Source organism: Pelecanus crispus, chromosome 7 (assembly GCF_030463565.1).
Source record: "Pelecanus crispus isolate bPelCri1 chromosome 7, bPelCri1.pri, whole genome shotgun sequence".
Classification (NCBI taxonomy): domain Eukaryota; kingdom Metazoa; phylum Chordata; class Aves; order Pelecaniformes; family Pelecanidae; genus Pelecanus; species Pelecanus crispus.
Genome location: NC_134649.1, coordinates 51,782,482 through 51,807,318, shown reverse-complemented (window position 1 = coordinate 51,807,318; position 24,837 = coordinate 51,782,482). Strand labels below are relative to the sequence as shown.

The 24,837-nt window shown below is 42.3% G+C and overlaps 1 protein-coding gene across 1 annotated transcript in view; it reads left to right on the top strand.

Moving 5' to 3' along the window:
• Positions 1–24,837, top strand: part of FGD5 (FYVE, RhoGEF and PH domain containing 5) — a 96,759-nt gene that overhangs the window by 52,490 nt on the left and 19,432 nt on the right. The window contains exons 5-11 of the mRNA XM_075714408.1: positions 2,100–2,251; positions 4,192–4,348; positions 6,873–6,960; positions 9,954–10,004; positions 11,575–11,633; positions 18,224–18,295; positions 19,790–19,858. Of these exons, the coding sequence (XP_075570523.1) occupies positions 2,100–2,251; positions 4,192–4,348; positions 6,873–6,960; positions 9,954–10,004; positions 11,575–11,633; positions 18,224–18,295; positions 19,790–19,858 (648 nt within the window). The remainder of the gene's footprint in view (positions 1–2,099; positions 2,252–4,191; positions 4,349–6,872; positions 6,961–9,953; positions 10,005–11,574; positions 11,634–18,223; positions 18,296–19,789; positions 19,859–24,837) is intronic.

The following is a 24,837-nucleotide window of genomic DNA, read 5'->3' as shown; positions in this document are numbered from 1 at the left end:
ACAAAGCCTCCATTCAAGTATTTTTAACGCTGAATTTAAAAACAATACCCGATTTGAGGTACTTACTAGAAATAAACAGCATTTGTAGGCTGGCTAGCAATAAGAAAGAATGCTGCAATCCCATAGCCTTACATTCACATTAAAAAAAAAGAAAGAAGGTCAGATAAGGACAGATAGTATTTTTACAAGGAAGGAAGCTTTACAATCTCCTAGTTTGCAGCTGCTGCACCAAAACGAGTCATCAGGAGCTTTCAAACCTCACAGTTAATGTGGCCTCTCTACTGAGCTGTTGTTTTGATTGTTTACTTGGTTTTCACTCTCACCCCTTTTTTCCTCTTCTTGTGCAATAAAAACTCCATGCACTTCATGGCTGATTGGGATGCAGAAAAAGATTGGAAAAGGCACTCACAGAATTAAGTTTCTAAGCACTTATATGTGAATGCCCCGTTTCTGCTTTCATCACAAACTGGGATGCACTTAGGTTTCTAATTGTTCACTTATTTTCATAGAAAAACTGAGATTCAGATACTTTGCCTGTGAAGACCTGACTAGCAGAAATGGAAACAGTTACGAGCCCAACCTGACCCTGATGGAGGAACACAGAGTCACCTCCTTACAGGGAATACAGAGGAGAATTAAACATGTAACAGTTCAGCAGGACTATCCTCGGGCAAACACTGAATACTATACTAACGCTTTTCAATTACTTGTACTTTTAGCAATATTGAAGAAGCAAGGTGCTGAAATCACACCCTTTTGATTTTATTGAATGAAGGCTGCTGGTTTTGAACACAGATACTGCTATGAAGATAAACCATCTAGTTACAGTGCCCAAGCTCCTGGCAAAGGCAGCCAGAATCTGTGGGTCAGGAACCTGCCTCATGCCACTCGGCAGCAAAGTGTTAGTTAAATCTCTGCACAGCGTCAGCTTTCCTGCCTTCTTGTGTTGTGTGTTGCCTTGCAACCCATTGCCACAGTTTGCACCCAGACCTCCACAACGCCCAGGCAGCTTTAAATGCCTGAGCTTCTCTAGCCACTGCCTGTGAAGAGGGGATGTGCCTGGCAGCAGCAGGCAGGGGAAGCAGCAGTGGCTGGTAGGAACCTGGAAGGGGCCAGGGCACCACAGGGCCCACAGTCTCTCCAGTGTATCCAGGTGCCAGCAAAGGCTCCTTTACCAGTCTGAAGCAGAGAAGATGGATCCTGTAGGAATAAGGCTTTGGCCTGAAAACATTTCAGCATCCAGAGCTCTGGATGAAGGAGACTTTAAGCAATGTTTTGTGCACAAAATATTTGCTGTCTGCTGTTGGGATGATTTTCTAATGCCCGGTGATCTAATACAAATTATCGCTGCAGTTTCAGATGGAGGCCTTATTCCTCACTTCTGAGCCAAAGCTGGGGAAACATTTTGCTGTGCACTCTTAAACAGGTGCCCTATTATGTATCACAGCTGGCTACATTTTAATATAGAAGAAATTACTCCTGTGCCCACATAATTTATAAACCGCTTCAGGATCAAAAGGATTTCTAAGATGAAGAAAAAAGGTCTCAGTTAGGTTTCATAGGGAAAATGATTTGTTCCATAGCTTAAATTTATAGCTTCTTCCTCTCTTTAAGTTCAGATTTGGAGACAAGTGTTGCAAATTTTAGCACAAGACATGTAGACATCGATGTTTTTCATGTCAAGCTGTTGGACCCAGTGAAGTGACAGGAGAACATCATCCTTCATTTTTAAAAATTATGTTTCTGGTTAAGAAACACTATAAAAATGAGACCAACTACACCCAGAAAGGCAGGAAAAAAAGGCAAGGTAAATAAAAAGATACCAAACTCATTGTATGCATAAGGGTCTGATGGCTTGGTCAGGTGAAATGTTCAATTTTGGTTTGACAGCATTGTGGAATTCAGCTGAAAATGTGTATGAAATAATGGAAGAAAACATATGCTATGATCTCCTTGCTATACTGAGCACACTCTACCACTATTGATAGCATATCTTATAATTCCTAGAAAGCACAGTTTAGGAGTCAAGAAATTGTAATGATAATTTCAGAAAAGAGAGTTTAAGTCTGTTGGCCTAATTTCTGTATTGTTGTTCACAGGATTTCTATGAAGGTATCTTGAAAGTGCTTGGAGAAGAAGACGAAAATGAACAGGAAGAAGTTAAACTCAAGCAGGGCTTAAGTGAACTCCCTGAAATTTATGAATTACACCAAGACATCCTGGGAGAACTGGAAGAAAGAGTCCTTAAATGGTAAGTATGGAATGGCATGGTTTGACAGCCTTAACATACCCTCCACAGCAGGTGGGTGACCTTGTCAGTGTTCCCTTGACCCCACTTGCAGGGAGGCTGGGATTCCAGCAGAGATGATAGGAGTAGAACCTGAACTACTTTGGCAGATTTTGCATACAGGCAGGAAGGAAGTAAATGTAGAGGCTGTCAGGCTAAGAAACCAAATACTGAAACATTTGCGCAGTGCACGGCCCATGATTCCAAAATGGCCCCATCAGTCAGTGTGGGGACAGCCTGCTTCATGTGCATTATCCTCTGATGCCAGTTCATAGTCGTCACCAACACGCTTCACACTCATGGCCTGAAGGTCACAGACTCATGCCATGGGAGGCAGAAACAGCAGACATCAGAATTGATGCTGAAGAAGATCATCTGCTTACAGAAATCTACATAGCAACTGCGTAGCTCTCAGATAAGGGACACCCCCTCACTCCCAGCACCAAGGCAGGGCGCTGCACGGGCTAGGCTTCCAAGCCAAACAGACACTGGCAGCCTGCTGAGCGACTCCACCTAAGCCAAACATCCTCACAGGGTGAAGTCTTTCCATGAGAGAATAAGACCATGCCTAGGACAGACAAAGCTCCAGAATCCATTCAGTTAAGGAGACCTCTGACTTAAGCCAGGCTGCCAGGCCCTAGTCTATCAAAGTGCTGGAATAAGAATGTCTAAGAGAAATTAACTCTGCAGACCCAAGCTGACTAAACCTACAGCAGCCAGCAGAGTCCCTGGCCCAGACTGAACAGCTCACGATGGACCATGCAGCCCCACACCTCCACTTTGCTGGACTCCAGGAGGCAGTGGTCACTGACAGTGGCTGACCCTATCCCAGCACTGCCACTGAGCAGTTAAGCAAATCAGTTAGATCAGGAGAACTTTTCAGTAACAATCCTAAATGCAGGGCACAGATCTCCTTGGCAGCCCTGCACTTTCAAGTCAAAGCACACAACAAGGAAGGAAAAGGCTAAAGGGAACTGTATATTCATGTCCACCAAGGGACTGTTACAAATGGCAGAAAGACTTAAAAGATTTCATTGATGAATTATGATTTATACACTCATAACACAAGGAGAAGTGATGTTTCCAGCTGGGATCTAAAATTACTTGTGTCCTAGAGAAGTCACAGCCCTACTCTAGCAGCATGCTGCCCATTCCCTAAGACAGAAGGGACACAACTGGAAATGCCCTAAGATTCTATCCAGAAATACTCTGTGGCACTGGGGAGAAAAGAGGGCTGTACTGCAAATGCTGCCAACACAACAGGCTGTGCTCATACAGGTTCCCAGGTCACCACCACCCTTGAACCTTCCAGTAAGTCCTTCCCTGTGCCTGCACTCTCCCAGACACTCTGTTGCTCTGACATCCCCAGGAACTCATGTTCCTCTCTTAACTATGATTACTCTTTTGTGATCCCAGATTTTGTCCTATTCTCTCCTTGTACATGCTTCGTAAGTATTTCAGTACTGTGCAGCTGGGTGCTGAGACAGATGATGGTGGGGCAGTGCTGAGAAGGGGGCAGAGAAGGAGAGCTGAAGGTACGATGTTACAACTGAAGACATTATATTATCCCCCACAATCAGTGCTCAAAGCACTGCAGCAGCTGGAAGGTCTGTTTAGAGAAGCAGAAGCTGTGTCCAGAAAGGAGACACTATGGGGACACAGTGCTGCCATGGCAAAGGCACAGCCGAAGGATCAGCCACTCGTGGTGCCCATTCTACAGCAGCCTGTTTTGTTGTCCAGTATGTCAGGGAAGCACTCCCTCTTTCCTGCCATTTAACCTAGGCTTTAGCTGCACAATGTCCTTAGCCACTGTGGGTCTAATACAATGAAAAAGAAGTATGGCTCCTCTTCTTTAATTTTATTTATTTATTTATTTGCTGCTTCTTTTCTTTCTGTGGCCTTAGGGAGGAACACCAGAAAGTTGCTGACGTTTTTCTGTCCAGAAAATCAAGGCTGAATCACCACACAGATTACATTATGCAGTTTGACAGGAATTTGGCTTTGCTAGATGAAACCTGCCTTAAATATTCCCAACTGGCTACCATAATTCAGGAGTTTGAGGTAAGTCTCCCACGTATTTTTACCTGCACTAACACATGGTTGTGCCACAGGGCTTATTCAAAGAGACTTTTTGTGCAACTCCACCAGTGTTCACATAGGGTAGAGTGGGGGGATAGCTCTCTTCACACATCCTGGTGCTAAACGCGAAGTGAGATGTTCACATGTGCAGAGATGTTTGCTTCTGTGTCTGTCTCTGTTGCCCACACACCCCTGTGTGTGCATACAGAATGTATGTTTGTGAATCTACAGATCTGTGAGTATATTTTGCTGAAATACAAGCACATAGTGGAGTAGTTTCTCAGTCACATATTAACTTATCAAGCTCTTTGAAGATGTGTTAGAGTTAATAACTATTATTATTACCATCTTTTCATATCTTGTCCTCTTCCACTGCATTTTCCATCCTTTCTTTTGTACTGGGTCTGGCCAGGATGAAGTTAGGGTTAACCTGTATAGGTGCTGGCAGCGATTTACCCACAACATCTTTACAATAGCATTTTTCTGCATTTTTAAATGCCTGTTAACTGCTTCCTCTGTTTACAGAGGATGTTGTGACAGGCAACACTGAATGGCACAGGAAGACACAAACTCCACTGGCCAGACACATACAGGGTTCCTTTCATCTAGACTCCCTGAATGGCCTGTAACCCCTAGGCCTGTAACCTCTGGCCCTGTAGCAAGAAACACGTATTTTCCAGTTGTGTTAACTCAGTCATCTATGCTGAATAACTGAAAAACACCATCAAGAGACATGTCACAGACATTCCATGATTCCTGATTACATTTTAAAGTACTGGCAGTGTGGCCATTTCACATAATTTCAAAAGCATAAACCCATATGTGGATAGGAAAGTTCAGTTGGGCTACACTGACTCTGTTGAGCTAAAATAGTTAAAAGCTATGCTGCTTTATTGTGGGTCCAGAACCCCTGTTTCTTATTATCTTTTTCTGGTAGGAGAAATAACAATGTTTACTTGGGTGGCAGCGGGGTGTGAGGATAAATTAGTGATCAGACCTTAAAGGTTATTTAGAATGCCAGCTCTATGGGGTATGGATTGTGGTTTTCTCTGCAGCACATGTGAAATATTAAGGATAACGATTAATTTCAAAAGACATTTGGAAGTCAGCATTTACAAACAGATACCTTGCAGTCACCACAATTACTTCCTGTTAGCAGCCCAGGGGAGTTCTGATGGCTCACACTGCTCTGAACATGAACTTGGCAAATACAAGCTTTCTACTGAGAGCCTGTATTCCCAGCATCCCTCCCAGACACATGCCTATACACTTCTGTCTTAACTATCAACCCTGAGAATTAGCTCTTATTTCTAAGAAAGCAGATGAGGCTTTTCCTAGGATGTGATCAGCAGGATTTTGCCCCAGAATCGGTGAGTTCTGTAACTTCTTGCCCTCTGGCATGCGTGCATATACACACAAATGAGGGGGAGGCATCTCAGTCCTTTCCTATTGCATTTTTTTAAAACGTGATAGTGGTCTTCTTGCCCACCTGGGCAACCTGTAGAGCCTTCCTACCCTCAAGCAGATCAACAGTCCCACCCAACTTGGTGTTGTCTGCAAACTGTCTGAGGGTGCACTCGATCATTGATAAAGATATTAAATAGAACTGGTCCCAATACTGAGCCCTGGGGATCACCACTTGTGACCAGCCGCCAAGTGGATTTAACTCCATTCACCACAACTCTTTGGGCCCGGCCATCCAGTCAGTTTTTTACCCAGTGAAGAGTACGCCCATCCAAGCCATGAGCAGCCAGTTTCTCCAGGAGAATGCTGTGGGAAGTGGTATCAAAGGCTTTACTGAAGTCCAGGTAAATGACATCCACAGCCTTTCCCTCATCCACTAAGTGGGTCACTTTGTCATAAAAGGAGATCAGGTTAATCAAGCAGGACCTGCCTTTCATAAACCCGTGCTGACTGGGCCTGATATGCGGTGACATGCAATGGGTCAAATCTAAAGCGTAAAGAGAAAAATGTTACTTCTTTTCCATGTGTGTGTTAAATCAGATCACAACCTCACTTTATTTTCTTGTAAACACTCTCTGGACATTCAGTTCCACCTCAATCACAGGGGAGATGCCTTGCGGTATTTTGCTCAATTCCATGTCTTGAAATAAGATACTAAAAAGTTGCAAGCAGAAGAAACTTTCATTCCAAAAAAGGAACAATGATGACAAGCTTCATGGAGATCTGATACCTCTGTTTTCAGATGCCACCCTAAAATCTTTATCCAGCCTTTACCTCCTAAATGGTATTTGCTTTCCTTCCTTTTCCCTCTGAGTCCAAACTATTTGTGAATGATGTCATAGGAAATAAACTGTTTACAGTACTTTATAGTCACAAAGACAATACCCCCTAGCAAGCTGGGTAAATTGGGAATGGTTCAATGGAATTTGTGCATGCAACTGGTAGCAAACTTTCATAGTACGCATCAGGTGGAGACAACAGTTTGCTGCTGAGCTCACACATCCCTGACCTTTGTGTTTCCTTTCCCTTCCATTGAGGACAGCAGAGCTCTGGTGGCAGCCCTCAGAGTGTGAAACACCAGCTTTTGAAAGTGGTGCAGCGTGTCTTCCAGTATCGTGTGCTGCTCACAGGTCAGTAAAATCACTTCCAAAGGCACTCAGTGGAAATGCTCCCATGATGTTCTGTGCCTCCACTGTGACACACATTGATACCAAGACAGCTAAAATAGGGCTGAAGCAGTTTGGGATTTCCTGGGAACTTCAATAAGCTTAGTACAGGATTCAGGAAATGTCAGGGAGCCTAGCAAGGAGCAGGCACTTCTTCAGCACAACCATGCTGAAAGGTCACAAAAAAGTGTAAAGTCAGGTGCTTTTAGCTACTCCTTCCTGGCTTTTTCCTCCTGTAAATTAGGAGAGGCAGAGTTCAGCCTCATTGCCAGCAAACAGGTTTGATTTTATTTATGTCAAGGGCGATTATCAGAGACAGTAGGGGACAGTAGTCCCCAGCAAGGGGATGCTGCACTGCATCCTGTATGACAGTGGCAAGCCCCATCTCCTCCTACTCCAGCAACAAAGCAGTGGTACCCAGTACTGCACCCTAAGCCCTATGTACAGTACACCTAAGGCTAGTGATAAGTTTAAGTCAAAATCCCAGTCAAATTTCTCTGCATTGTAGGAGGCAGAGATCCAAATTTACATTAGCAGTACATTTACAGACTTTACATTTACAGTAACACCTTCCCTTTACATTCAGGACCATATATATGACTCCCACCTGGAGTCTGTCCAAGGGGGGTTGTGTTCTCTCTGGGGGCTCATTCTCTGCAAGCTACAACAAATCTAGCCAGTCTGAACCTGTGAGGGGAGCAAGCTTTCTGGAGCAGGATGTGGCCCCTAGAAAGAATTGTGAAGTTTAGGTTTGTAACTAATGAACTAGTTGGGGAAGGAAATGGTGAAATGTAACAATGAATTTCAGTGTTGTCAAGTAATTTAGTCAGAACACAAAAGAGCAGGGATCCATAGACGTAAAGATGGAGAAATGCTTTGGGAGTATGTGTATGTGTGGGTGGAGAGGGATGCAAGATGAGTTACACGTGGGACAGTAAAAAGGAAGCCATAAACCCTGCCCATACTGAACAGCTGATGAAGGACACAGCATATTAGAAGGGACTCCTATAAATGCAGCAGAACAAAGTGACCATATGAAATTTTTATTCACAGCACAGATTAGCAGCAGTTTCATCTTGCTCCAGACACTTTGATCAAGGATGCAACTCATTATTCACAGCTGGTTTTGCTTTTTTAGTACAAGCAATACAAATGAACACCGGATGCCAATAGTAGGACTTTTTTTCTGTCTGACTTGCTTCCCTCTCTGGGTGTGTCTAGATTAAGGGCAACTTTCCAGACTTGTGCGTTGCAGTATTTAGCAGTCTCACAAGATCCTCACAGTGTTTTTAGTGCATGCACACAAATACTGCATCTAAGAAAAAGGACTTTGCATGTCCCTGTCAGAAATACACCCACTATGTTCCATTTCCTCTGCCCATTTCTGTGGTCCACAAGGTAAATTGCAAACATGAAGCATGGTATTTTGTGAGACAGCTGGAAGGGTTTCAGTGCAGCTTGAGTGATTGGATTCCGTCTATGCTTGAAGCAACTTGAGCTCCTCCTTGTCCCAGGTACTGGCACTAACTGGGAAGATGAAAGCTTTTGCGTGTAGTGAGATAAGGTCTGCTGGATTAAGATATTCCAGAAAATAGGTTTACTGCTTCAGTTCTTCACCTCAAGAAACCAAGCCCGTTCTTGCCTGCTAGGACAGGGTGGGTCTGGAACGCTGCAGTCCTTCAAATTCTCTAGCCAGTGTAAAAAAAAAAAAAAAAAAAAAAAGCAGGTGTACTTGTGTGTTCATAACTGGCTGTTTCTACCAGATAAGGAAGGGTGTTTTATGAGGATATTTGTTGCCAGTTACTGCAGTACAGCCAAAAGGAGTTGCCCACTCAGTTAAATGTCCATAGCCAAGGACAGAGCTTGCAGCGGTGAAAAGGAACACTAAATATTGCCTGATAACACTGCACAACCCCTTCCTGCCTGAGTACAGGCAGATGCTTGTAAAACCCAGGTAGATTTCGGGATGCTAGGGAGAGCACAGCACTAGAAAGAGAAACGTATACGGATAGGACATTCAAGGGAACGGATATGCATGCACAGCACCATTCTCAGCACAGAGGCCTAGTTCTTGGATGCAGAATTTAGGAGCCTGGATTTATCAGAAAGATAAGAGTGAAGTATTTCAGGATTAGGCTTTTAAAATGGTGGCACTCATATACAGTCATTAAAAGCATAAAGAGCCAGACAAAGAACAGACAGATGATCCAAGGCAAGTAGTCCAAATAAAACTGACAGGTTAAAGGTTTGTATATAATGCAAATATAATTCCTGTAAATGTAAGTCATATTGTGTGTATTTTACAGAACCTATTTTCAGAATGTGATTGAGTTGAGGAATAATCATTGAACTGGGCATGTATAGAACCAGAGTCTCCTTCCCGTGTCTATAAAATGGATATAATTCATTTACTATAACTATAGAAAATCAGTCATTACAGCAAACACCATTCATTCAGATGGGAAAACAGAATTCATTAGAAGAACAATTCCTTGTAAAGTGGTGCTACTCAGCAATTCTCTTGGCTGAGAAACAAGGAAATATTTTTGTCACTCTCTATTTGTTCATACCTGCCAAGTTATGTGATGAGTCCAAATCTGTATCGCTGCTCTTGCATGGGTTCTCAAAGGAGAATGCAGTCAAAGATGAGTTTTGCTTTGGAAAGAGGCTATATACACTTAATTATTTGGGAATAAAGTGATATGGGACATTACTGTGGGTGCCCCATCCCAGGAAGTGTTCAAGGTCAGGCTGGACAGGGCTTTGAGCAACCTGGTCTAGTGGAAGGTGTCCTGCCCATGGCAGGGGGGGTTGGACTAGATGACATTTAAGGTCCCTTCCAACCCAAACCATTCAATGATTCTATGATTAGGATCTTATGTTTTAGCTAAGAACACTAAAATTATGTGGATGTGTATTCTGATTACTGGATGCCTGTGTTTGTTTATTTTCTACAGATTACTTGAATAATCTTTGTCCTGATTCTACAGAGTATGAAGCCACACAAGGTAAAATGAAATGGGTAGAACAAAAGTTCTGCTTTGCTAACTCTGCTTCTAAAGAGGTACAGGATCTATAATGGTAGTATATGGAAGAGGATTATTTTCAAGATTTTGTGTTAATAGTTTAGATCTAAGATCTATACGAACTGATTACTAATTTAGACAAATTATTTAGGGCAAGAACCCTATCTTTTTTTATTGAAACGTGGGCTTCCTATAGTTTTGACACCATGAACTTACAGAAGAAGAAGTTACCATTTATACAAGCGTGCTGCAGATATTGTAGTTCTCCCCCTATCACCGGGGAAATCCTAGTCTTCTTTGGCTCTAGTCCATATTTGGCCTGGTCATTGCAAAGTCAATTGGGTGGCTCCACCTGCTTGTTTGTGTACCATTATCTATGGTATGCCTGCTGTGCTTTGTGAACTTTGGAGAAACCCAGGAGGTTTGAATTGTATGTCTGTATTCCGGATTCCTTAAGCCTAAGTAAACTTGAAAGACATTGCATAAAAATCAGTTATGCACAATCAAGAACAAATCCAGATGTTCAGCTGCTAACACCATCCTTTCTAACACATCAGATGGATAAAGCAGAAGTCTCTTACTCCCACTGAAGTCAAAGCCAGGTTTAGCTATGGCCTCAGTGGGAGTAGCTTCCAGGCTGGAGTAAGCAGGAACAACACTGTATTGACGAAACCAGCTCACCTCTCTGTTACACTGAGTGTAAATCCAAGCCAACTCAGAGCAATAAGGTCTGCGGCTGACTGAAGGCCTGTCTGTTCTGACCAAGAGTAGAGTCTCGTGCAAGATTTAGGACCTTAGACACTGACAGTGGGACTACAGCTATACCAGTAACTTAAACAAGGCCAGGGCAGACACTCAAGTCCTGTGGCGACAATTGCCTGTCCTGGTTGTGGTTAGCACGTGCTTGTCACATTTCTGGCCAGCGATGGCTAGCTTGCTCCCAGATTACGCCCACAAACAGATAGGATGCCCTGTTCCACAGGGGAGGAGATTTGAGGTAAGGACCTGAGCCATGTTATGCCACTGCTTTCGGGGTCAGCAAACATGCCCTGGCCCAGGTTATTTGCCAATGGAGAATCCAGGTGTTAATTCATGTCACCACTTCAGACACACTTCTGTCAGAAAGGGATGCTTGGCAGTAAGGGGAAACAGATCACCTTAGATTGCTGTGGTTTTGGATGGCTACAGCTGGATTACATTAATCTCTCTCTACCACAAGCTCCAATTGTCAAAAATGTGCAACTAGAAAACATCACAAAAAGATTTTGTGCCATGCTACATGCTTAAAAGGGACCTCATGAGCTCTCTTGGTCAGCACAAGTATGAGGCAGAGTTTCACACAAGAGGATGATGAAGGGCAGGGAACTGACAGCACTGTGCTGTGTCTTAAATTTGCTGGGCGGCTGCGTTCCAAAGGTGCCAAACAAGTTAAAGGAGCTGCTGCTGGGGATGTTTGGGTTTTTTTCAAGATGCCCTTGCAAACAGAAGGGATTTGGGTTATTTTCCTACTCTTTTATGTGATTTATGGTGTTTGTTTTGCTTCAATCCTCAGCTGCCTTATTCATTGTTTCTGAAATCACGGACCGAGCCAACGACAGCATGCTCCAAGCGGTGAGTCCTACCATGACACATGCTCTCCCGATCGATAGTGTCTTTTCTGCGCATCTGCTGAAGTGAATTCATATCTCTGCTAAATTCTGAAGCCTCCTCCAGGGTGAAACTCAAGGGTTTATACAGATCTGGTTTACAGTATTGCAGATAGGGACTAGGTCTATGTCCTTTAGTGCAGCTGTGCAAGATGTAAGTCACTGTAGCAAGCAGCACAAAGTTTTTTTCTCTCCTGGGGTTGCTGAAATGGTATGTGGAGCAACAAAGCGGAAGACGGGAATTTTCATGGTTCTATTTCTAGCCTGGGATGGTTTTAGATATGAAATGTTGAAGACATCACAAATGTACTGTCGAAGACACATTCTGAGCTAATTTACATAATTTTTCCACAATTCTGGAATCCCATTTTACTTCAGAAGAATAGGTAATGGTTTATAGTCTTGCAAATGATCACACTACCAAATAAACTGGCCAAGACTTTCATAGGTTAGAGCTCATGTCTAAATTCAGATTTAGGTATCTAAATAAGTTACATAGTTTTCCAAAGTAATGAACAGTTTCTGTAAGCTCAGTGTGATTTATTAATATCGTTTACATGATATTAGAGTCCTAATTTACTGGCAAAGATAGCCTGCATATAGCTGGTCTTATGGTCATTTCTTTCCAAGGGTCTAGGTCTAATTTTTGGCTAAGGTGATAGGAGTTTTCTATTGACATCAGTAAGAAGCAGTGTTGGGAGGCATAGGAGGCAGCAGAGAGACTGTCAGACACAGGATCCAGCAGGTTCCAGAGGAATTCAACTTGATGGACCTCTGGGTGATAACTGAAGGCAGTGCCTTTCTTTTTGTTAGACCTAGAAAATAGTCATAATACAGCCCAAAATTTCGAAAAATGCCATTTTTAAGCACTTCTTTTCAAGGCATTTAGATTACCAAGGAGTACGTGCAGTTGCTAAGGAAGACGTTTTCTCTTACGTGGTTTGTGTTCAACAGTATGCATGTTAGAGAACAAAGCACCTCATTCTACGCATCCTGCATTTCATCCAATAGTGACTGGTTACACTGAAGTGTTTCTTTCTCAAAAGGTGTCTCATCTTAAGTATTTTATCATTGCACTGGGTCACAGGGATTTCAGGTGATTGGGAACGTATCATATCTTTTGGGAAGCTTTCACATTTTATTTCTCATTTGAACATTGCTGAATTTAACATCCTGTATTGGGATTTTGCTGTGCCTTTGCTAAATTAAAGATTTCTTTGGCATTGCAAACATCCTTCCCTATGGTTACTTACAGATGGCATTCAATTCACTTCTTTGTTATTTCATTTACTAAGCACAGAGAGGCTTGTTAATAATCACGCGGGCACCAAAACACGAAATTCAACAAAGAGAAAAAACACCTGGGCATCAATGCAGACAAAGGGAAGAAATGAAGTGTCAACCCTTCTTAGTATGTGCTTGTTTTCAGGTAGGATTTTAAGGTTGAAAGAATGAATGCACAGGAATTGTTAGGGAAAGACACATGCTGGAGGACACTACAGCTCTGCACCACCAGCACTGCTGACTCAGCATATTCCCTTTAACACCTTTGTCCTCTGGCTGCAGGGGAAAAAACTGGTAAAAACACAGTAGGTCAACTAGATGAAGGATGTTTTTTGCAACAGCTTGGGAGGTAAGAATGAAAGAGTCTCAAAACCCAAGGTGCCCTTCTTCTTTTAAAACTGAAGCTTTCATGCTTTGTTCAGAGAAGTAGAAGTATCTGCTTGCAGCAAATGAACCCGAGCCAAGAATGTCAACTATTGCTCATATCTGGAAATCTCTGCTGCTCAGGTTTAAAAGCCATGTCTCTGATATATGTGCCAAGGCCATAAATGGAGCCCGTGTGTTCATGGGCTGTTTCAGAGCACCAAGTTCAGTGATGATCTCCTCATGGCCAGCAACAGACAAAACCCAAGCCTTCTAATATTAGTATCAGAAAGGGATAAGTTGTAGCTAAAGCTACTTACTATTTCCTGAATGGAAAAACCTGTCTTCATGGATCTGCCTCCTTCCCCATCTGATAGCTAGAAATTGAGACTGAGGCTCTGAACCTGCTTCTCCTGAAGGGAGTGGCAAAATTATGACAGATCAACATCAAGTCCAACTGGTGGATTTCTGGTTTTGTGCAGAGATGATCTCAAGCCATGGACAACAGATCAAGACTTTGAGCATTCTTAAGTTCAAGGTTTTTAAGGTCAAAACTCAAAATTCAGATCTGCATTTTCACTCAATGCAAACTTAAAAAAGCTTGGACCTATTGATTTGGTTTAAGTCCATTTCTGCTTTTCTGCTCCAAGCTTCTCCACCCCCAACCTCATCCCAGCACACGTACCTCAGAACACATTCCCCCTTCATACAATATCAGCCCATTTGCTCTGTTGGTGTGGCTCTGTGACAACCCAAAACCTTCAAACCTTCATTTTAAAGACAGCACCTTTTTTACTCCTCCTGATTGCTAAGGAAAAGTTCCAAACATGAATCATGTAAACAAAGCAGCACACTGCTTCAGCAGGCAGACAGCCTGAACACCTTTGCTGAATGTAAACCATCACCTACGCTGATCTCTTTGATTGCTTACTCTCAGCTTTATCTAAAGATATTTTGGGTATTAGCACAAAGTATTTTGTCATCAGCCATTATAGTAGATAGGATGAGGACAAAAGTTGGGAGGGAAGTCTTTGCAGATGAAATGGTAGTTGCATTACAGCCAAATGTAATGGTGAAGGGGGAGAAGAAAAGGAAAGAGAAAGCAGCATAACGTAAAAGCAAGATGCATGGAAACAACGATGTTCATACAGACTAATTCTGAGTGATGTTCAGCATTGATAGCAATAACCAGTACTTAATTACTACATAAACACTATTCTGTTACCAAGACAAAAGAACAGATGTAGATTGCAGGGAGGATGTGGTTTAACAAGCCTAGAGTTTTATCATAAAAAGAAATGTAATCTGTCCACTCTACAGAATGACTCTGAAACCACGCATTTACTGAGCAAAATTTTCATCAGGTTTGATTCTGATTTTCTTTCTCCTCAGGCAAAGCATTTATAATCATACTTTTCCATTATTAAAGCATTCTTTGTACCAAAATAATAAATACTTCATCATAAAACTGAGATCTCGGGAAAAGCTTCCACAGTAATCTCAGGGCTTTAGGGATACCTGTATTAGAGGTTGAGAACTGCAAGAGCTCGGTTCCTAACAGATCAAGGTCCCACACCTTTTTCTGGCACCTGTGCTTCCTTAGATTTCACTCAGATTTATGGGAGACGTGTATGAATACTTTTCTGAAGTTAGAAGTATACATAAGTGGGCAAAATCAAATTTGCTGTGTTGCTTTACCATGCAATGATTTTACCTCCACTAAGCCATGCTTTAATTTGAACATCACCGTATCATCTGAGTTTTACAGGTGTCACAGACTGTATAATAATTGCTATTAATAATGTCTGGTTTGGAACAATTTCATTGCAAATTCCCCATAGATTTTTACACTTCATTTTTTATTGTATCATCAGAGCACATCTGCTCTTTTTCAAAACTGTGGCCTGGAAGAGATGAAACAAAATTTCCTTCTTTCCCATCTGTGTGAACGCTGTGGGTTTTGTGAAGGCATAGGTTCATTAGAATCAAAGTTCAATATTCTGCTAAATCAGAGGTTGTCCTCCTGAATTAATATCCCATCCACAAAAGCCACAACCAGCAGTTCTTTTCTTTCTCTCAGATTTTAAAAAATGCGAAGAATTTAAGAAGTTACTCTAATTACAGAACAAACTGAACAATGCCACTCAAGACAGAGCGTTAATAAATTGTCACGTACCTGGTTGAAGTTCTAAGCAATAATTTAGACTTGGCATGTACCTGGAAGGAGGAAGATTTCTGCTGCCACTTATCAACTCATCAAACTACACTCCAAAAATCTGACAGGAGCATTGAATTATGATCTACATTTTCTGCAGGATATCAATGATTCATTATTAGCTTTTTTGTTGTATGATAATGACACTCTAGCAGTTTTTCCACGGGAGCTATTAACCCAGGATTTTCAGACACGTTATAATATTAACTATCTCCACAGCATTTTCGTCAATTAGGAAAATACTATTTGCAATTTACAGATATGCAAACAGAGGCATAAGGCACACCATCACCGCATAGCATTAAGTCTGTCTGTAACTCTAGGAGACATTCACTACTTGAACTAAGCAGGGTTTGTATTGCTCTCAGAACTTCTACAATCTGTCAGAGGCCCTAAGATGCTAAGAGCTACAAATCATTGTTGCTATTAACAGCTGGTGAATTCCTTGGGGAGGTGTTCCTCCTGCATAGACATAATGATAATATGATGGAAGCTGCAGTTCACTGCTAAAATAGCTCAAGAATGATTTCAGCCACCCACATCTGCAGTACTAGTTGGGTGGAGCTTTGTTTTCATTTTTTACTCATAGCTTGTGAAGGATATTTGAAAGGAGAATGATGATAGTTTTAGGAGAATAAAGAAAACTATATAAACACGGAATTTTAGGGGAACTGTAGGGAAACTATACCCCCCCTTCAGCTGCCCACATTCCCAGATAAATCACTGTCCTTCACATGTGATGGTTGTTTGACTTCCTACAGGAAATGAGTTTGATACATCTCTGTCCATTTCCTGGTGAACATGTGTCCATATTGCAAATGTCAGCATTGCAACAGGCACCTCTGCCAGCAGTCCTAAGAAAAGCTGAGGTGTATCTGAGCTGCAGCAACTTCTCTCACTCCTGTAGAAAGCCCAATGAGTAGTACTAGCATTGGCCATGAGTGTCCTCACAGGAGGCCACTGCCTTTTCTGCAGATGAAGATGTGTTTCCATTGTGGAAGCTGTCAATTTGACAAGTTTTGCTAGGGCTCAAATACCCTTTAGTGATGGGAAAGTCCTTTGCAAATCTTTTGCAAATGCCAGCTGTCTCCTGATCCCTGGTATTTCCTGCGCTACTAGTTTATACATTCTGTTTCCATTTTGCTGGCCTATAGTGACCTGAAAAACTCCATTTGTTACTTCCTGCATTGCAAAAGAGATACTTGATGGCTGAAATTCTTGAAAATGTGTCAACTGCCAGTTATATTGCATGATCACAATGCAGCCCTGTGCTGGTCAAGGTTTGTAGGTGCTTCCATATGTTTGATATGCGGTTACTGATTAAGAACTAAACTTAGCATGATGCTAAACAAGTGTAATATTTCATCAGGGTAGTAACATACAGAGGTATTTCAGGCTTATCTCAAAAAGCAAGTTGAGATAGGTACATTAATTGTGTTAGCTGAAATCCAGGGTTAATTAGCCTTGACAGACCATCATGTTGACATGGATATGCTCCTTCTGGTATCTGTGATAGCTTTCTTAATTACCCGATTCTGTAGACAGCACTGATTTGTATCAGGCAGATACATTGTACTATCTAATCGAGTCTAACTAAGCCCAAGGGTATCTTAATGCCAGTCAATGGAGCATAGGAAAACAGACCATTATCTGTCATAGCAGAAAACTGTAGTCAAACGCTGCCAGGTCATGAAGCTATATCAAATATGGTCCTTAGTCTGTAGTTTATCTGGGTGTGTAGCTGAGGATTTAGGATACAATGGCTAACGTAGACAAGAGACTCCTAATTTTTAGACATATTCCAGTGATGACTCATTGCTGCTGTGCAGCCCATTCTACTGCTCTGACCAGATAAAACCACAGCTGAATCCTATGTACAAACCTCACTTTTTGCAGCCCCACCTGCTAAATGGAAGGAGATTTGAAAAGACTCTAGCAATATTACAAAGGTACAGACATCCCTTCTGCCTCCTTTGTATATTCATCCAATACCATCTTTTTTATGAGAGCACAGGCTTAGCTAGATTTAATCTTATTTATCATATTCATAGATAAGTTCATGCCACAAACCAGTGCCCACTGATTGTCTGTGCTTTAAGGCCAGGTAGGCAGTTAATAGTATCAGAGTTTGATAATGAACCTCCTGATCTTTGCAAAGCATCAAAGGAGAGCTGCAGCTTCATTGCCTGCTTACTAGTTAACCTTCTAAATCCCCTACTGCAAAGCCATTAATCCGTTATCACAGAATATAAACCTCCAGATAACCCTAGCAACAGCCTTATATTATCATAGCATGCTTTGGATTATCCGTGTCATGCCACTAATGCACAAGCCTTTGGAGCAGATACTGTACTTTGTCTCTGCTGCCAGTTTATTAGTTCCCAGAGCAAGAAAGTCAGCAAAGAGGCCATGTATAAATACTATATGGAGTCAGCAGGCCCTTGTGAAGGTGAACTGAGGTATCAGAGGTAACAGGAGTGTGGAAGGCCACAGCAGATATGAATGCAGGTGATGAGGTTTTAGAAAACCTGTAAGGCTGGCATAAAATCCCTGGGCTCAGTTCTCTCTGAAACCTAATTCTGTAATACCACTTTTAGAGAAATAAAATGGTGAGGAGGGGTGAGGGAAGGTTTGCCTGCTTGTCTAAAGAACAGTCACCACGCAGTCTCCTAAACGCTGTTTCTTTCCCCCAGGAAAACTTGCAGAAGCTGGTACACATTGAGCACAGTGTGAGAGGGCAGAGTGGCCTCCTCCAGCAAGGAAGGGTGAGTGCTGCAGGCAGACCTATGCTGATAAGGGCATTGTTTCCGGCCAGCTATATCTCTGATTGTGTGGATGGCCAGATTTCAGACGTCTACAGGTGTTGTTTACTGAGCTACTGTGATAAGAGTTGGAGCGCTGGTCTGTGTAAAAAGCCATCACTCTGGCAGTGTGCAAAGAGATGTGCCGAGAGCCTCAGGCTGGGAAAGACGTGCATTGTCCGTGCTTTCACACAGAGCGGCCATTTGACTTTTCACTCCAGCTGTCCTCAGCCACCCCATGTGTGGTGTGTTTTGATGGAGCTGCTGTTTTTCTCCCTATATACTCCTGTTGAAAGGTTGCAACACCAGCAGGAATCACTTGCAGCCTGGAAAGGCTCGGAGTTTTATTTGGCTGGGTAAGAGCCTTAAATCAGGGGCAATTATTTGTTTTCAAATTTTTATTCTCACCATTCCCCAGTGGTGCTTTTAATGCAAGACATCATTTTTAAGCAACACATGAACAGAAATGTGGGAGAGTGTATAGCTCTGTCTCGCCATCCACATCAAATGCAAATTTCTTCTCCTGGCTTTCAAACGTCTCCAGTTTCCTCAGCTCCAACCTGCCTCTACACTCCAAAAGATTTCTTTCTTCAGTTCTGTAACTCTGAATTTCCCTTCACTCCACCAATATCTTTAGCAAAACTCATTTTCAAGGCATGCATACTCGTAGCGTAAAAATCTTCATCAGCCAAATACTGCAGTCCACTTCTATTTTTTCTCTAACATCAGTATTCTCACTTGCCCTTGCCAGGTAATGCTTTAACAAATTCTGCAAAGCCCAGCATACAGAATTTGTGGGATTGGTCTCTTTGACTATGAATTGTTCTAGAGTGGAAAACTACACCAGATTCTGTTCTCCATCCAAAAAGAGTAGATGACTGTTAATCCACTGATATAGTTCAGTTATTCTAGACCTTTTCAAATTATATTGCAATGAGGTTCTAGTATGCTGGTTTAGCTGCTTACATACATGCTCCTGTCTATGTACATAATAACAGTATCAACTGACAAAGTATTGTGCTTGCAAACACGTACAGATTATGTATGCAGGCATAGTTATGTGGATGTAGCATGCTGAAACCCGAGGTTTCAGCTTTTCTTTTTGGTCTGTCTATTTTAAAGGACTGTTAAAGACAAGAGTTCTTTTCTGAAGCCCATTACACATTAGCTTTGCAATCTGCACAGTCCACAGTACAGAAGCAGTGGGCTGAGGACAAGTGGGTTTCCAACCCATTCGGTTCTGAGACAAATGCAAGCCACGAAGAGCAGCAGGGCTAACCCAGGCAAAGACTAAGCCAGATCATACGGAGTAAGGCTAGAAGCAAGTGTTGAGGTATCTGTCTCTTCCTGTGCTGATGAAAGCAGTTAGAGTAGCTCCTTCCCCAGGAGAAATATTCTCTTTTCTCACTAAGATTCAGAATGAGAAGTCTCAGAATTACAACCTGTTTTCTCCTTCAGGTCTTTGTTAAAGAGGGAACGCTGATGAAAGTCTCTGGAAAAAACAAGCACCCTCGCCATTTGTTCTTGGTAAGATTTCTTTTATATTTCTACTGTTTGTCTCATATCTTCTCCTGCACTTAGGCAGCCCTGAACCCTGGCAGAAACTTTCAGGCCGCAAGTCATTTAACCATCAGCAGTGACGTGGTGAATCAGTTTCTGCTGCTAACGGGGCTGTAGCCCTTTTCACACATGTCCTACTGGCCCTGCATACAGGAATATGGGCTGTGCAGCCCTCCATTTGTGCCACAGCTTGCCTAGGCCATAATTTTGCAAAGGAGTGCAAGTTTCCAAGGTGATCAGGAGGATGGGAGCTCCTGAATACTTTCAGCAATTAAGCTTCACACTTGAAAGTCCAACCCTAAGGCCTTAGGAGATCTGATTAGAAGCAACAGAGAATATCCTACTGCTAAAGTTTATGAAAGCCTTCTTTGGGCTCACTTGAAGCTCAAGGACTGGGTTTTAGTTGCTGCTGTCCACATCTATGTAAATTACCTGATAACTGTGTGCATTGCCTCGGTATAGTCCCTCTGGACACAAACCTCCAGCTTCCTGTTGATTAGAGCAACAGTTTTCAATGACAGTTTGCAAAATTCTTCTAAGATAGTTAAGAAAAATGAACCTTTCATCAGTTGGCTGGAATACCCTTCACAAGGGTCCACAACCCTACTGCAAAAATTGCAAGTATCTGCAAACCAAAACCGATTAAAACCCACTGTTTTGGAGATATGCTATTAACACTCATGCTTTCTGTTTTGCATTATACACTACACTGAGCAGTTAGAGAGTATCTGAGACTCCAGGCTCCTGAGCTCTGTCCCGAACTCTTCAGGTAGCTTATTGTGTAACCACAGGCATTTTTATGCATTTATCGGTATGAAGGGGAAAATAATACTTCCCTGTGTCTTAGGAGTTTGTTACCTGCTTACCTGTTAGTGTTTGAAAAATTCTTTAGAGCTCCTTCCCAGAAAAGAGCCATAAAGAACTGAGCATTACTGCTGCTACTAACATTAAAGTAGTTTGCAGAATTTATTTTAAAATAAATGGCTTATATGCCTGGAATACGCATTTGCTGTGGCCTCTGTAAGCGCTGACAGCTTTTCACCCTGGGACCATTGTGAGGAGGAGAGATGGGTTATTACAGAGGTCATATATTTTGCCATTAATTCTTCTTATTTCTCCCTCTTATTAATATTTCCTATTTGTGCATGAGTGGGTGCACAAGCTTCTTTGCCTCCTCGATCATGTATTGCAGTAATAATCAAAGATCAGATGGGATGGGACACAGTGCTGGCACTGCGCTTTTCTGATGGCTTCATTGGTTTCTGTGAAAATTCAGACTTTCATGTACTGAAAGTGATGGATTTCACCCAGGTCTTGAACTATGAGATTGCTGCAGCGCTGTTTTACTGAGTTGGCATCAATGGACTGTAACAACAGCAATAAATGTCAGTATCATGACTTTGTTGCAGCCAAGGAAAAATGGCCATGCCAGAATCTCCAGGAGCTGATCTTAAGAAACAGTGCTCTCAGCAATAGTAACTCTGAAGCCTACTGACGACCACTTCGTAACAGATCCTACTTGCTTCCTTATGATCTCTCTTCTGAAACACTCACCTTTGCTAGTATTACAAAAACATTTTGGACTTGTGACTAAAGCTGGGACCAAATTCCAAGAAGTTGTTACCATTTCGTCTTCCAGTGTGTTCGTAACTGCCATCATAATCCGTTACTATGGCAAATACTGAAGTGTCACAAACCTAGCTGTTATAACTGATATAGAGCATTTAAAAGGAAGATCAGAAATCACGTTGCTAATAAACATTGAGAGGAAAGTATTTTAAACTTGGGATAAACTGAGATAAATTTCAAGTAGTCCAAAATGGTCGTATCAGCTTCAAGGTCACAAGAGGCTGAAAGTATTACTGGAACAAAGAAAGCACAGAAATTAGTTTCTGGCACTTTCTAGTTTAGGAACTATTTTTGATTCCTGGGGAGAGTTCAGCTGCTTAAACCCGGATGTTAACTGCAAAGACAGAGTGTCTCTTGGCAGCTGGAGACATTACAGTAGCCAATGTCCTGTTGTTAATAGATGCTCTCAGTATTCAGAAACAGCATTTTTTTTCTTCCTTTTCAGTCAGAAAGGCAAACTGTGACCACACATTCTGTCATGCAAAGTATGTGGTGGAGCTAGACTAAACCATAGTGGTCACTTTCAAGAACCAAGAGACACATGAAACTGGCTTCTTTCCTGCTCTAACACACTAAAGGTGCAACCACTTCAGGCTTCCTGTATTATGTCTCCTGTTGGGGGCTGGGCAGGGGTGATTGGATCTTGGAAATAGTTTGAAACTATCTGCCTTTGGGTTCAGTGATTTTTTTACGCAGTCTCCTCTACCCTGAAAGCTCCTCAGGTTGCAGAGCAATGCCATGTATGCTGAAATTGTAGAAAAGAGAATCACTGTGGAATATGGTAATTCCTGCATTAACACCTGAATGGTTTTGCATTATCTGCTTGTCACTGCTAATGCTGTGGATTCTCTGTTGTGCCACCACCACTCATGCCTTGCTTAATGGACTGTTTAGCCTATGGATACACTAAGACAACTACTGCATAGTGATGGCAAGATATTTTCATCTTGGCATATAGCATCTTTACTGCATCAGTCTTAAGGCCCCACTAACCATCACTGCCAACACCTTTTTGTAACAGCCAAGGCCTGCATGAACATATCCTTCCCTCTGCCAGTGCATCTAGCCCAACTCGCGTGCTGCCTTGATTCTGATGCCTGGGGACACTATGTGGACAAAGAACCCAACCAAAACCACAAAACCCCAAGACTAGAATAATCTCCTGAACACTGTCTCTTAAAATTCACATTTATTTAAAGCCCTTATCTTCCAAGGACCGTATCATAATCCTTTGAAGGCACTGGCAAAACTTAGGTAGGATATGAGTTTGTCCTATGTATTAATCAAAAAAACCTTTCAGAACTGGCTTTTTTTTTGATGCTTCACGTGTCAGCTGCCACTCAAAAAGATCACCAGAAGCTAACATGTACAGGTGTAGTTTGGTTTAGAAATAAGTGTATTTACCTTAGCTACCCAAAACAGATTTTTACATGAACAGCATTTTCTGAAGTTCTTAGTAGTGAACTTACTCTGACCGAAGCTGTCAAGCCCAAGAACTGGAGAGAATTTCAGTGGAAGAGTATACACTGAAGGATAACCCTGAGAATTTAACCCCTACACATCCCAGGAGATGAGCCCACCAAACTAAAGTTGTAGTTCGAATATGCTATAAAAATTGCGTGTGTGCCAGACTCCTGCTTCGCCTGTGTATTTAGGGTATGCTTTGGTGGTGTGTGTGCTTGTGCTCTGAATATATGCCCATAAGGAGCGTTGTATGTCTGTGCACAGCCCACACAGGCATGAGTGTGTAGGGGACACATTTAGGGGCTTCTGATGTGCATATGTTTCTGTGGCTGTACGTTATGTGTATCACAAGGTTACTTGAGCTGGCTGTTTTGTGCAGGCTGATGGTATTGTTGAATCTGGTGTTTCCTGGCAGGATGTTTGGTGAGTTTTGCTGTGTGCCTGTTTCCTGAGTCCGGTCTCTGTTTACAAGGATGTCGGGCCTCTTTGCAGCACAGTATGGGCTGCTGACACTGGCAGGCCCCCTAACTGCCCCCCAGCCACAGGACTTTGCAACTCAGACACTGTCTCTTATCTCACCCTTCCAAGAATTTCTCTACAAAGGCTGCTTGTGTTGCAAGTGGGGTGCGGGAAGCTGCTATCAAATGGGAGACTGTTTAACACTCTAGCTGGCAGGGCTGGAGTATAGGCAGTTTTGGAGTCAGAGCTTGGAAAATGCAGCCCCAGCATACATTCAGGCTGCTCTACTGACACTTGGGGGATGTTTCACGCAGAGTTGACAGGGTTCATAATGAACCACCCTTTAAAACATTCAGAAAAATCAAACGTGTTAGGAGCTTTCAGACAGGGAGTGCATTACATATGGATGCCAGCAGTTCAGCAGGGCATAGAAAAACTTCATTGGATCAATAAATTTGGACACTGTAGGTTAGAAAACTTGCACTGATCTCTAATGTTACTGGGTTCCTGTCACAACAGAGGGGATTATAAAAAGAAGGGAGGAAAAAGAAAAGTAGTAACAGAGAAAAAAGACAATTAAAGAGCAGATGTATCCTTCTTTGTGTTATCAACTATTGTTTTGGGGACTCTGTGTGTGCATGAGCAGTGCAGAATAGGAATATTTGCTCCCATATCAATATCTGAGCAGTTCGGGGATCCCAATTATTCAAAAGTTTTCTGGCAAACAGGAAGTGGGTCTGAAGCCCAAGGACTTCTGGGAACTCCCGTGGGGGTTGTGGCAGTCAATCTCTTCTACCACAGATTCCTGAGGGGCTGCAAGATCAGCTTTTATCGTGGCCCAGCACTCACTGCTTCAGGGAACAGCGTGAAGTGGGATGCAGCATGAAACCACTGGTACTGATGCTAGTTCTGTCCATGCAATTCATTTAGCCACCACTCAGGTCTCCAGTGTAGATGTGGCAAAGGAGACAGCAGCGAGTGCAAACCCTTTCTTTCTTCATGAGTATGTGTGTCTTGCTTAGCAAGCTTTGAAATATTTGTCATAATTTCATTGTGTCAAGCTGTTGCTGGTGGGACCTCAGAGTCACAGCCCACCACTATATGCTGTGGGGGAGAAAAACAGGAGGGAAAAAAACTCCAATGGGCAACTATAAAGCAAAGTCATCGCTAATGTTTAATAAAATCTTGCGATATTAACCAAAGCTGCTGTGACAATGGTATGCACCAGGGTGTCATCCTTAATCAACAGTGATAATGAGCTACTTTTAAGAAATATATAACTTTTAAAATAAATAAAATAAATGGAGTTTGCTGTTCAAGAAACCCAGTAGCACATTATGCCAGAATCCTGAAAATCTCTCTTAGGAGTTCACTTCCTTGGGCTTAGTGCCCAT